Source organism: Acinonyx jubatus, chromosome E1 (genome assembly GCF_027475565.1).
Source record: "Acinonyx jubatus isolate Ajub_Pintada_27869175 chromosome E1, VMU_Ajub_asm_v1.0, whole genome shotgun sequence".
In the NCBI taxonomy this organism is placed as follows: Eukaryota; Metazoa; Chordata; class Mammalia; order Carnivora; family Felidae; genus Acinonyx; species Acinonyx jubatus.
In genome coordinates, this window is record NC_069397.1 from 39137520 (window position 1) to 39150264 (window position 12745).

The 12745-nt window shown below is 44.9% G+C and overlaps 1 protein-coding gene across 1 annotated transcript; it reads right to left on the reverse strand.

Annotated features, from left to right (window-relative positions):
* Positions 1-3411: 3411 nt before the first annotated feature.
* Positions 3412-4411, reverse strand: LOC128313444 (keratin-associated protein 9-1-like). Its single transcript, XM_053212113.1, has one exon. It carries the CDS (start codon positions 4338-4340, stop codon positions 3786-3788), a length of 555 nt encoding a protein of 184 aa, XP_053068088.1. The 5' UTR covers positions 4341-4411; the 3' UTR covers positions 3412-3785.
* Between the last annotated feature and the right edge of the window lie 8334 nt (positions 4412-12745).

Here is a 12745-nt window from a genome sequence, read left to right on the forward strand (position 1 = left end):
TCAGAGTCTCATGTAATTTCCTCCCCTTGAGTAACTTGCTTCTACCCACAGGATAGGACAACATCGAGTGACTGAGTTACAAATGATTGTGATTTTCATTTTAATGCCAACTCTTTCTCCCTCTCTCACTGGCTTTGATGAAGCCAGGCGCTATGTGGGAGAGATGCTTGCAGCAAAGAACTGAGCGCAGTCTCATTCGACGACCAGCAAGGAAGTGAGGACCTCCCTCCTGTGGACTGCGAGGAATTGAATCCTGCCAATGACCACATAAGTGAACTTGGAAGTGGATTCTTCCCCAGACCATACCTAGGTGAAACCCTGGTGCCAGCCAGCACTTTGAGTGCAGACTTGTGAAACCCTATGAAATGGAGAGTGTGGGTGGGCCGTACCTGGATTTTGGGTCCACAGAAAGAGAGAAAATAAATTTGAGTGTCACTCTGAGCTACTAAATTTTTAGGTAATGTTACATAACAGTAGGTAACCAGTACAGATTTATCTAGGGCCACGGCCCACACAGTTGAGAAGGGAGGGATCAGAAGGTGCAGAGAGAAATAGAAATGCTAAAATGGGTATAGTCATAAGGTCACAAAGCCCACGTAGCCATTCCCTAGGAGGGTCTGGGGTACTCTCTTTACCACGCTATTAGGGACTCATCAAGTACCGGTGTCAGCAGCATCTTGGGAGAGGAGTGCCTATTGTCTAAAGTTGGAGGTTGTGGTAGGGAATACTGTGACCAAACTGTGCTCCCTAGGAAGAATGGGGATGGTCATAGCTCTGAATGACTGAGTCATGTGCAGGACTTAATTGTAGGAAGTAATGTGGGTATAATTATGTGATTGCCAACAAGGTTGGAATGACAAAGGGGCAGAATGATATGTGACCCTCAGGGATCTATCAATATGGATAATAGAGCATGGTTTCCCTCATAATAGGATATAGGCAGTGAACTCAGTTTCACCCTCATATACGCAAAAGCCTACACGCACGTGCACGCGCGCGCGCACACACACACACACACACACACACACACACACATACAAACACACACAGACATATACACCTACCCCTGGTTCTGCCCATGTCTGTGCATTTCTGTCATTAACCTTGCTCCAGGTGGTTTGTCACAGTTTCTATAAAAACCTACAAGTAGAGAGTTAATGGTCAGCTTCTCTGCTCCTTAGCTGACTTGCCTGGCACAGTGACCAAGGTCTTCATTCCTTATATTCCTTATTCCTTATATAGGTGTGTGTGTGTGTGTGTGTGTGTGTGTGTGTGTGTGTGTGTGTGGAATTAATAGAACATAAGAATAAAGAACAAAGGCCGAGGTCATTGATCCAATGGAAAGTCATGTTCCCTGACACAGCTGGCAGAGTCAGGCTATTAGCAGACCTAGAAACCATTAACCTACAAATGGAGAGGCCAGTCCTCTAGGTTGAAGGGCTGCACGAGTACATATCATAGAAATTCTTTCATCCTTCTTCCAGAAGTCTAGGGCCATTGGTTCAGCGGAAGCTAGAAGACTCATGGGTTTGCAGGCTGTTGGACATGGGATCTCAGTTGAACTCATTGCTGGATACCCACGATCCTTTATGTCCCCTATTTAAATACCTTGATCTAGATGTGAGAGTTAAAGGAGAACTTTCCCCATTACCTTCATCTGAATGATCCACTAGGGGGAATCTGTGCCTCCTTCTATGATAATTGTAGGCTGCGTGCCTCTAGAGGTCTCAGGTCTAAGACAGGAAAGCTCATTGGAAGGCACGTGGGTAGTTCTGATTGGAAGTAAACTTCTGGCTGCCACCTCATCCCTTTGGGTTTCTAGTGCCAGGAAGGCAGCAGTCAACGTTAGGAGCTACAGGGGCCACAGGGAATATTTTTAGCATTCAGGTGATCTGCAGGGACATTTGTGGCATTCCTATTCCCGGCGTTCACTGCAGATGGGCAAGTAGTGTAGCCTGAAGAGGACATAGGACCCATGGGTTCAGAACTCTCAGGGATGGGGACCTTGGTCACAACACCAGGCAAGGAAGCTAAAGGAAGAGAGGAACTGCCCTCTAACCCTCATGTTGTAGGTTTTTACAGAAACTGTGACAAACCACATGGAGCAAGGTTAATGAGAGAAATCCACAGACATGAGCAGAACCAGGGGTAGGTATACAATATCCCATCCTGATGCTCTGTGCCATATGTGCCCTCATCCACAAGGTAGTGTGAGTATGGACTATGAGTGGCTCACACTGATCACACACTGTAGGTAAGGGTCTCAGCTTCTGGGGTGGGGGACACCTGGAGTTCTTCCTCTCCATCCTTTCCACCCATCAGAGGATGTCAAAACGTAGTGAAAGTGATGTAGGAGTACAATGGCCTAACCCCTTCGCCCCTGTGACGAGCAAGTCCATGGCCCAGTACACACCCTTCATCTGTGGGTCAGAATACGGGGGTGGAGTTGAACTGAAAGCACCCTTTGTCTTAGCTTCTTTTACTACCCTGTGCTGACTCCGCTTTGCACTGGGTCTCCTGAGAGCACCTCCTTCCTTATGCAGTACTTATGCAGGAATACCCGTTGTAGGCTCTGGTGTTTTGAATGCAACGTGAGAATCGCAGTTTGGTGCGGTCCGCCTCAAGCATAGCCTCCTTGAGAGAGACACTTCCTAACATGGTGAGCTGTTTTATTCGTGGGAGTGTCTCCTGTCCCTCGCGATACACGATCTTTCAGGAATTGGACACAGGAAGTCTAAGACCAAGTGTGTACAAGCTGTGAGAAGCAACAGCATCCTATGAAAAGATTCAGTGGTTCAGCGGAGAATAAGGTCGAGAGCCCACGGTGTCCCTCAGTGACCGTTCATATCATAGGGAAATGTTTGAAGGCACTGTTACTGAGACTTGGAACACTGGTGTCAGGTCGACCTCAGGGTTGCAGCTCAAAACAGGCTTGAGACCAAGTAGATTGTCTGGGAGGTGGTCCCAAGTAGGGCTCTAGGGATACTGTGAAGCGATCCAGGGAAGGGTGGAAACCAATCCAGGTTGATTTCAAGAGCAGGTGAGTCTTGTGGGCATCAGGGGTTCGTTCAGTGCTACTGAGGCCCTCTGGTCTCACATGGCCCACTAGAGGGGATAGAGGCTAGAGCACTTATCCACCAACTACTGGCCACCTTTCGAACGGTCCTCCCAGGCACGTGCCTTCCCTATTGCGTCCTTTGCGATCTGCTCCTTCACGTAGACTGAGCCCTCCACAGAGAGTTCCAGGTGCTTGCTGCAAGCCACCATCCTACACTGTTAGCATGGGAAGGACTGAGGTGATAGAAGTGAAAATCCTGAAATCGCCTGCTATGATCTCCTCGTTGTGCAGAGAATAGAAGACCTGGCAGCTAAGGGTGACCACTCACGAAGGAAAAAAGAATGAGACACGATTCTTTATATTTAATGCCTGGAAAGTTAAGATTTATTTGGTATATAGAAACATCTCCATACAGAACATTTGGCAGTAACAGATACATCAGGTAGGATGATATGTTATCGTATATCAGGGAAAATACAACCTTTGTACTGAATTGGGACGGACATCATAGGAAAGAGGTGGGAGGGAATTGTGCGGTGGGGTGGTATATTCCAAGGCCAACCAGTTGAAAAATCATTGGGAACTGAGGTTTTACAGTTGGCCTCACATGATTCAGCTCCCAGTTGGACGACATGAAGGAGATTGGCTGATGAAAACAGCAGGGTGCAGGTCAGGGCACTCAGCAGCAGCAAGAGCCACTAGAGCAGGTTGGGTGGTGGCAGGGGGTCTAGCAACAGCTGGGGCGGCAGCAGCTGGACACACAGCAGGTGGGGCGGCAGCAGGTGGTCCGGCAGCAGGTGGTCTGGCAGCAGGTGGGGCGGCAGCAAGGCTGGCAGCAGCTGGAGCCACAGCAATTCGAGCCACAGCCGCTGGAGCCCCCACAGCAGGGGCGGCAGCAGCTGGACACACAGCAGGTGGGGCGGCAGCAGGTGGTCTGGCAGCAGCTGGAGCCACAGCAGCTGGAACCCCCACAGCAGGGCCGGCAGCAGCTGGAGCCACAGCAGCTGGGGCGGCAGCAGGTGGTTCTGCAGCAGGTGGTCTGGCAGCAGGTGGGGCGGCAGCAGCTAGAGATGCAGCAGCTGGGCCTGCAGCAGCTGGAGCCACAGCAGTTAGAGCCACAGCAGCTGGAGCCACAGCAGGAGGGGCGGCAGCAGCTGGAGCCACAGCAGGTGGGCCGGCAGCAGGTGGTCCTGCAGCAGGTGGTCTGGCAGCAGGTGGGGCGGCAGCAAGGCTGGCAGCAGCTGGAGCCACAGCAGCTGGAGCCACAACAGGAGTTGACCATGGTATCAGAGGGTGGAGGTTCTGGGCTGGCTTCCAGGAGAGTGAGGGGCTGGACTTTGGAAGTCTCCTTGTGCCCTGGCCTCTTATATACTGCTTGTACCGGGTGATTTGTCAACACATCTTCCTTGTGTTTGTTTACCTAATATTTAAGTAATTGTCAGATTACAGAATAATGTGTGTCTATGTACTGGTTGAAACTGATGGCAAAGAGGTTTTCTTGTTGGATGTGAGAAACTCTGTGTGGTCTGCTTTTCCTCCTGACCTACACCCACTGGCATCCTCTGGACCACTCTCCTCTTCTTCCTCCACAGCAGGCTGTCATGTGGTAGGTGGCATTTGCAATTACATTTCTTGTTTTCCTCTCCTACACCCCTAGCAGCAAGGGGTTAAGGCAAACCTGTTTTGGATTGTGCATTTCTTCCAATGGTCAGTGGGAGGGAACCCCATCTGCATAGTGTGGAGGTGGCATGGGACAAGAGGAAAAGGTCCTATTTTATGGGTCAGTTTTAATGAGGAAGGGAGTCAGTGTCTATGAACACGTGATGTTGGTAACCTCTGCCACTGGAATGGGTTTTCTTGTTTCTAACTTTAATGTTTCTACCTTTGGATCACGTTCTCTACCCCAAAGCCACGGCAGACAGTTGGGTGCATCGTTCCCATCACTGCCACGATTTGTAGTTCATTGAGTGTTATCATTGCCATCATGTATTTTTGCATTACATTTCTCTGGAAGGTCTTTAGATTGTGGAAGACACCGCCTTTACAAATTCTTATCTCATTCTTAATAAAGAATATTCTTCAATGGAGAAAAAAAAAGTTGAATAATCAGAATGCACTCTCCTCTGATCTTATCTCCATAGCTGGGAATTCTAGAGTGCACGTTTGTTTGGATCCATTTAAAATGTGCATGGATTTTAGTGTAGTCAAGTTACATAGTTGGTCTTTATACTTATTCCCCATTTACTAATAGTCCAACTTGAGCATGCAGCAAGTATCTGAAGGGCTCATAAGATATGGTGCGACAAATCTCCGAAGTTCTGAATATGGCGCTAGGGGTGTGGGCTGAAATTTGGCATTTCTGCCAAGTACCCAGATGATGCTGAAGGCCCCAGGATGACACTTAGAGGCCTGTTCCTTTGTCCTGGTCCTTTAAGCTCTGAGGAGGTGCCTCTGTGTAGTTCCTGCGTGCTTTTAAAGCCGACTTGTTGAATGGCTAACCCGAGATACACACATTGCCAGTTGTTGATGTTCTATGTACCGTTTAGGGTCTCCTCCCCGGAAATGCACAAGCTACTGAGAAGCCCCACCATGAACACACTTACAGATAACTGCAATGTAGTACTGAAAGAACCGTCAAAGGAGTTCGCAGTAGTATGATTTAACTAGAAGAATTGTGTTTGAGGCAAATCAGCCAAGACGACAGTTTGGTAAAACCATAGAGTTACTCATAAATAAATTACTTAGTCACTGTTTCTTGTTTACATTTTGTGATTTATTTCGCAACGTAGAAGGAAATTACACACAGTTGAATCTATTTATCCTAAGTGTACTCATCCATAGTGATGAGTTATGATACACAGAAGCAGGTCCATGTAATCCCCCCGTCTCTCAGTAGAACATTTCCATTGTGGCAGAAAGTCCCCACTTGTCCCTTACTAAAGTCTGAACTACCATAGAGGCAATCACTGTTTTCATGTATTTTTCACTGTAGAATAGTTTTGATCTAGACCTTTGAATAGATGATATGTAGTATATATCTCTAGCATATATACTGTTTCTAGAGAATATGTTATTTCTCCTCTGTTTGGCACCATTAACATGCCTATGCCTATGCGAATCACTAACATTGGTGCATATATTAGTGGTTCATTTTGTGCTATATGAGAGAAGGATCAAGACTTATCCTAACTGTTTCCAGTGTATGTCATGGTAGGGTAACCAGGCATTCCTTAAGCCCATCTTTCATTTTTAATCTTAAATAGAGATGCATTTCAGTTCACCCTAAATTTTAAAAAAAAGTCTTTCATATTATTTAAAATGCACATATGCAGTGTGTGCAGCATGGTCTTGGCTTTGGGAGTTGATTCCCTTGGTTTGTCACTTGCATGCAGCACTTGGTGCTTGTCCCATTGGGTGCCTCCTCTGTGCCCATCACCCATTTTCCCCACCCCACTGACCCTCGGTTTGTTCTCTGTATTTAGGACTCTCTTGGGCTTTGCCTCCCTCTCTAGAGACAGAGGCTGTTAAGTGCAGAGAACTAACTAAGGATCCCTGGAGGGGCTTGAGTGGGGGGATGGGCTAAGTGGGTGATGGCATTGGGGAGGGCACTTGTTCGGATGGGCACTGGGTGTTGTATGTAAGTGAGGAATAACTAAATTCTATTGCTGAAACCATTACTACCCTGTATGTTCACTAACTTGGATGAAAGAAAGGAAAGGAAAGGAAAGGAAAGGAAAGGAAAGGAAAGGAAAGGAAAGGAAAGGAAGGAAGGAAGGGAAAGATAGAAAGAGAAAGAAAGAAAAGAAAGGGAGAGAGAAGGAAGGAAGGAAGGAAGGAAGGAAGGAAGGAAGGAAGGAAGGAGGAAATCTGAGACTTGGCAATGAGTGGGTGGCCCTTCGCTGTTTCCATTGCAGATCCTAGATCTATAGAAACTATACAATTCATCTACAGAGGGAAAAGAAACAAAAAACCAGTATGATCCCTGATGTCAAAATGTAGGTCTAGGTCTACATGTCACTACTTTGTAGACAACCAGCCTTGATTTCCATTTCTGGCTGCACTCTGAAAGCCGGGTTCCTGGCCATGTAAGAGGAAGTGCTTAAGGAGGCCAAGACATGGCCAAGTAAGTACTGGGAATTCATCTGCGCATGGCAAACAGAATAAACCCATTATAAAAGGCATTATTTTAGCTTAAGAGCAATATATTCCCATGTGTTTAAGTAAGAGTAGGTGGTGTTTTTACTTTACATTTTGGCAGATTTGTTGTGAAAAAATTCAGGCCATACCACATCATCTGAAGAGCAGAGAATACGTCCAATAGTTGTACGAGGATCTGTCCCTTGGTACTGAGCTAGAGTTAGAAGGAAAGCATAGACATTGAAGAGCCCATCAAGAAATAGAAAATTTGAACAGACCCATAACCAGTAAAGAAATCGAATTAGTAGTCAAAAATGTCCCAAAACACAAGAGTCCAGAGCCAGATGGCTTTCCAGGGGACTTCTACCAAACATTTAAGGAAGAGTTCATGCCTATTCTCTTGAAGCTGTTCCAAAAAAATAGAAATGAAAGGAAAACTTTCATACCCTTTCTATGAAGCCAGCATTACGTTGATTCCAAAACCAACCCCATTAAAAAGGGGAACTATAGACCAATTTCCCTGATGAACATGGATGCAAAATCCTCAAGATATTAGCCAACTGGATCCAACAATACTTAAAAAAAAAAAAGTATTCACCTCGCCCAAGTGGGATTTATACCTGGGATGCAGGGCTGGTTCCATATCTGCAAAACAATTAACGTGATTCATCACATCAATGGAAGAAGGTTCAAGAACCCTATGATCCTCTCAATAGATGCAGAGAAAGCATTTGACAAGATACAGCGTCCTTTCTTGATAAAAACCCTCAAGAAAGTAGGGGCAGAAGGAGCATACCTCGAGGTCATAAAAGCCATATAGGAACAACCCAACACTAATATCATCCTTAATGGGGAAAAACTGAGAGCTCTCCCCCTAAGGTCAGGAACACGACAGGGATGTCCACTCTCACTACTGTTATCCAACATGGTATTGGAAGTCTTAGCCTCAGCAGTCAGACAACACAAAGAAATAAAAGGCATCCAAATGGGCCAGGAGGGAGTCAAACTTTCACTCTTCGCAGATGACATGATACTCTATATGGAAAACCCAAAAGATTCCACCAAAAAACTGCTGGAACTGATTCATGAATTCAGCAAAGTTGCAGTATATAAAATCAATGCACAGAAATCGGTTGCATTCCTACACACCAACAATGAAGCAACAGAAAGAGAAGTCAATGAATCGATCCTGTTTACAACTGCACCCAAAACCATAAGATACCCAGGAATAAATCTAACCAAAGAAGTGAAAAAAATCTATACACTGAAAACTTATAGAAAGCTTATGAAAGAAATTGGAGAAGACAAACCCCAGAAAGGAAAAATATCCCATGCTCCTGGATCGGAAGAACAAATATTGTTAAAAGGTCGAGACTACCCAAAGCAACCTACATATTCAATGCAATCCCTATCAAAATAACACCAGCATTCTTCACAGAGGTAGAACAAACAATCCTAAAATTTGTGTAGAACCAGAAAAGACCCCGAATAGCCAAAGCATTCTTGAAGAAGAAACCCAATGCAGGAGACATCACAATTCTGGACATCAAGCTGTATTACAAAGCTGTAATCATCAAGACAGTATGGCACAAAAACAGACACTCAGGTCAGTGGAGCACAATAGAGAACCCAGAAAGGGATCCACAAACTTATGGCCAACTAATCTTTGACAAAGCAGGAAAGAATATCCAATGGAATAAAGACAGTCTCTTCAGCAAGTGATGCTGAGAAAACTGGGCAGCGACATGCAGAAAAACGAACCTGGACCACTTTCTTACACCATCCACAGCAATAAACTCAAAATGGATGAAAGGCCTAAATGTAAGACAGGAAGCCATCAAAATCCTCAAAGAGAAAGCAGGCAAAAACCTCTTTGACCTTGGCCACAGCAGCTTCTTACTCAGCATGTCTCTGGAGGCAAGGGAGACAAAAGCAAAAATGAACTACTGGGACCTCATCAAAATAAAAGTTTCTGCACAGCAAAGAAAACAGTCAGCAAAACTAACAGGCAACGCACGGAATGGGAGAAGATATTTGCAAACGACATATCAGATAAAGGGTTAGTATCCAAAATCTCTAAAGAACTTATCAAACTCAACACCCCCAAAACAAATAATCCAGTGAAGAAATGGGCAAAAGGCATGAACAGACACTTCTCCAAAGAAGACATCTGGGAAATACAAATCAAAACCGCCATGAGATACCACCTCACACCTATCAGAACGGCTAACATTAACGACTCCGGTATAAACAGATGTTGGCGAGGATGTGGAGAAAGAGGATCTCTTTTGCACTGCTGGTGGGAATGCAAACTGGTGCAGCCACTCTGGAAACCAGTATGGAGGTTCCTCAAGAAATTAAAAGTAGAACTACCCCACGACCCAGCAATTGCACTACTAGGTATTTACCCAAGGGATACCGGTGGGCTGTTTCGAAGGGACATATGCACCCTAACGTTTATATATATGTATATATGTGTGTGTGTGTGTGTGTGTGTGTCACACACACACACACACACACACACACACACACACACACATCCACAATGGAGTATTACTCGGCAATCAAAAAGGATGGAATCTTGCCATTTGCAACTATGTGGATGGAACTAGAGGATATTATGCTAAGCAGAACTAGCAAGTCAGAGAAAGACAAATATTACATGACTTCACTCATATGAGGACTTTTAAGATACGACACAGATGAACATAAGGGAAGGGAAGAAAAATATAAAAACAGGGAGGGGGACAAAAACATAAGAGACTCATAAATATGGAGAACACAGAGAGGGTTACTGGAGGGGTTGAGGGAGGGGGGATGGGCTAAATGGGTAAGGGACATTAAGGAATGTACTCCTGAAATCACTGTTACACACTATCTGCTAACTAACTTGGATGTAAATAAAAAAAAAAAATAAATTAAATAAAAATTGTTTTTTAAAAAAGAGCCCATGTGTGACCCACTGGCAAATGCAATCTCTTTCTAAACCTTTCTAAATCTCTTACCCACTGGTAAATGTCAGTGGATCTTACCATGAAAAATGAGAAATAGAAGAAAGCTTACCACTTCTCAAATCCTATTAGAAAAAACAACTGTTATATATTGTATTTTTCCACGGAGGAGCCAGCTCACATATTAACATATGAATTCTTTTTCTTGCGAAGACGCCATGGAAGCATTCATTTGACTAACAACACCCTAATATTGCATTTTTACAATGAAAAAAAATGCACATATGGTGTAAAGCATACAAAGTACACGTACGTGATAAAAAATAGTTATAGGGGCGCCTGGGTGGCTCAGTTGGTTGAGCGTCCAGCTTCAGCTCAGGTCATGATCTCGCTTTCTGTGGGTTCGAGCCCCATGTCGGCCTCTGTGCTGACAGCTCAGAGCCTGGAGCCTGCATCCGATTCTGTGTCTCCCTCTCCTGCCCCTCCCCCGCTCGTGCCCTGTCTCTCTCTCGCTCCCTCAAAACTAAGTAAACATTAAAAAAATAGTTATAGAGCAAACATCCACATATCAAAACCTGGAGTCAAGAAATAGAACCTTGTTACTACTAAGAAGGCTCTTCTATGCCTTTTCTTGACCACGAACATTTTTCCACCCTCCAGATGATTATTATGCTGATTTTTCAAGTAATCTTTTCATTTATTTTTCTTGCAGTTTCATTACCTATGTAGGCATCCCTATATGATACAGTTTTATTTCGCATCTTTCTGAGTTTTTATATGAATGAAATCTCACTGTAAGTGTAACTTTTTTACTCAATATTATGGAAGAGTTTGGGTAGGTAGCTTCCAAGAAGGTCCAACGTTTTCCACCTCTTGGAGTTCATGGTCTCATGTAATTCCCACCCCTCAAGTAAACTGCGTATCAACAGGATATGACAACATCAAGTGATTGAGTTACAAAAGATTGTGACTTTCATCTTAATGCCAACTCTTTCTGTCTCTCACTGGCTTTGATGAAGCCAGGTCCTATGTGAGAGATCCTTGCAGCAAAGAACTGAGCATAGTCTCCATTCAACAACCAGCAAGGAAGCGAGGGCCTCCCACCTGTGGCCCTAAAGGATCTGAATCCTGCCGCATAAATGTAGTTGGAAGTAGAGTCTTCCCCAGGCGAGACCTCAGATGAGACCCCAGTGCTAGCCAGCACCTTGAGTGCAGCCATGTGAAACCCTATGAAATGGAGAGTCTGGGTGGGCCATACCTGGATTTGGATCCACAGAAGTAGAGAAAATAAATGTCACTATAAGCTGCTAAATTTGGGGGTAATGTTACATAACAGTAGGTAACCAGTATAGATTTATCTAGGACCACGGCACACACAGGTGAGAAGGGAGGCATCGAAAGGTGCCAAGAAATAGAAATGCTAAAATGGATACAGCCATAAGGTCACAAAGCCCACGTAGCCATTCCCTAGGAGGGTCTGGGGCACTCTCTTTACCACGCTATTAGGGACTCATCAAGTACCGGTGTCAGCAGCATCTTGGCAGAGGAGTGCCTATTGTCTAAAGTTAGAGGTTGTGGTAGGGAATACTGTGACCAAACTGTGCTCCCTAGGAAGAATGGGGATGGTCCTAGCTCTGAATGACTGAGTCATATGCAGGACTTAATTGTAGGAAGTAATGTGGGTATAATTATGTGATTGCCAACAAGGTTGGAATGACAAAGGGGGCAGAATGATATGTGACCGTCAGGGATCTATCAATATGGATCATAAAGCATGATGTCCCTCATATAGGATATAGGCAGCCAACTCAGATACACCTTTATAGAAGAGAGAGAGAGAGAGAGAGAGAGAGAGAGAGTGTGTGTGTGTGTGTGTGTATAGGTGTGTGCATGCAATTAAAGGAACAAGAATAAAAGAACAAAGGCTGAGACCATGAACCAATGGAAAGTCATGATCCCTGGCAGAGTTTGCAGAGTCAGGGTATTAAGTAGACCTAGAAACCATTAACCTAGAAATGAAGAGGCCAGTCGTCTAGGATGAAGGGCTGCACAAGTATATATCATAGAATTTCTTTCATCCTTACTCAAGGAATCTATGGCCATTGGTTCAGCAGAAACAGGAATACTCATGTGTTTGCAGGCTGTCGGATGAGATCTGAGGTGAACTCGCTACTGGATACGTACAATCATTCATGGTTCCTATTTAAACACCTTGATCTAATGTCAGAGTTAAAGGAGAAGGTTCCTCACTACCTTCACCCCAGTGATCCACTGGGGAGAATTTGTGCCACCTTCTACCATAATCGTAGCCTGTGAACATCTAGAGGTCTCGGCTCTAAGACAGGAAAGCTACCTGGAAGGGACATGGTAAAGTTCTATGTGGAATTAACCTCCGGCTGCCACCTTATCCTTTTGGACTTCTAGTGCCTAGACATAGGAGCTATGGGAGCCACAAGGAATATGTTTAGCACATTACATGTTTAGGCGATCTGCAGGGACATTCGTGGTATTCCTATTCCTGACATTCACTGCAGATGGACAAGTAGTTGTAGTCTGAAGAGGACACAGGAACCATGGGTTCAGAACTCTCAGGAATGGA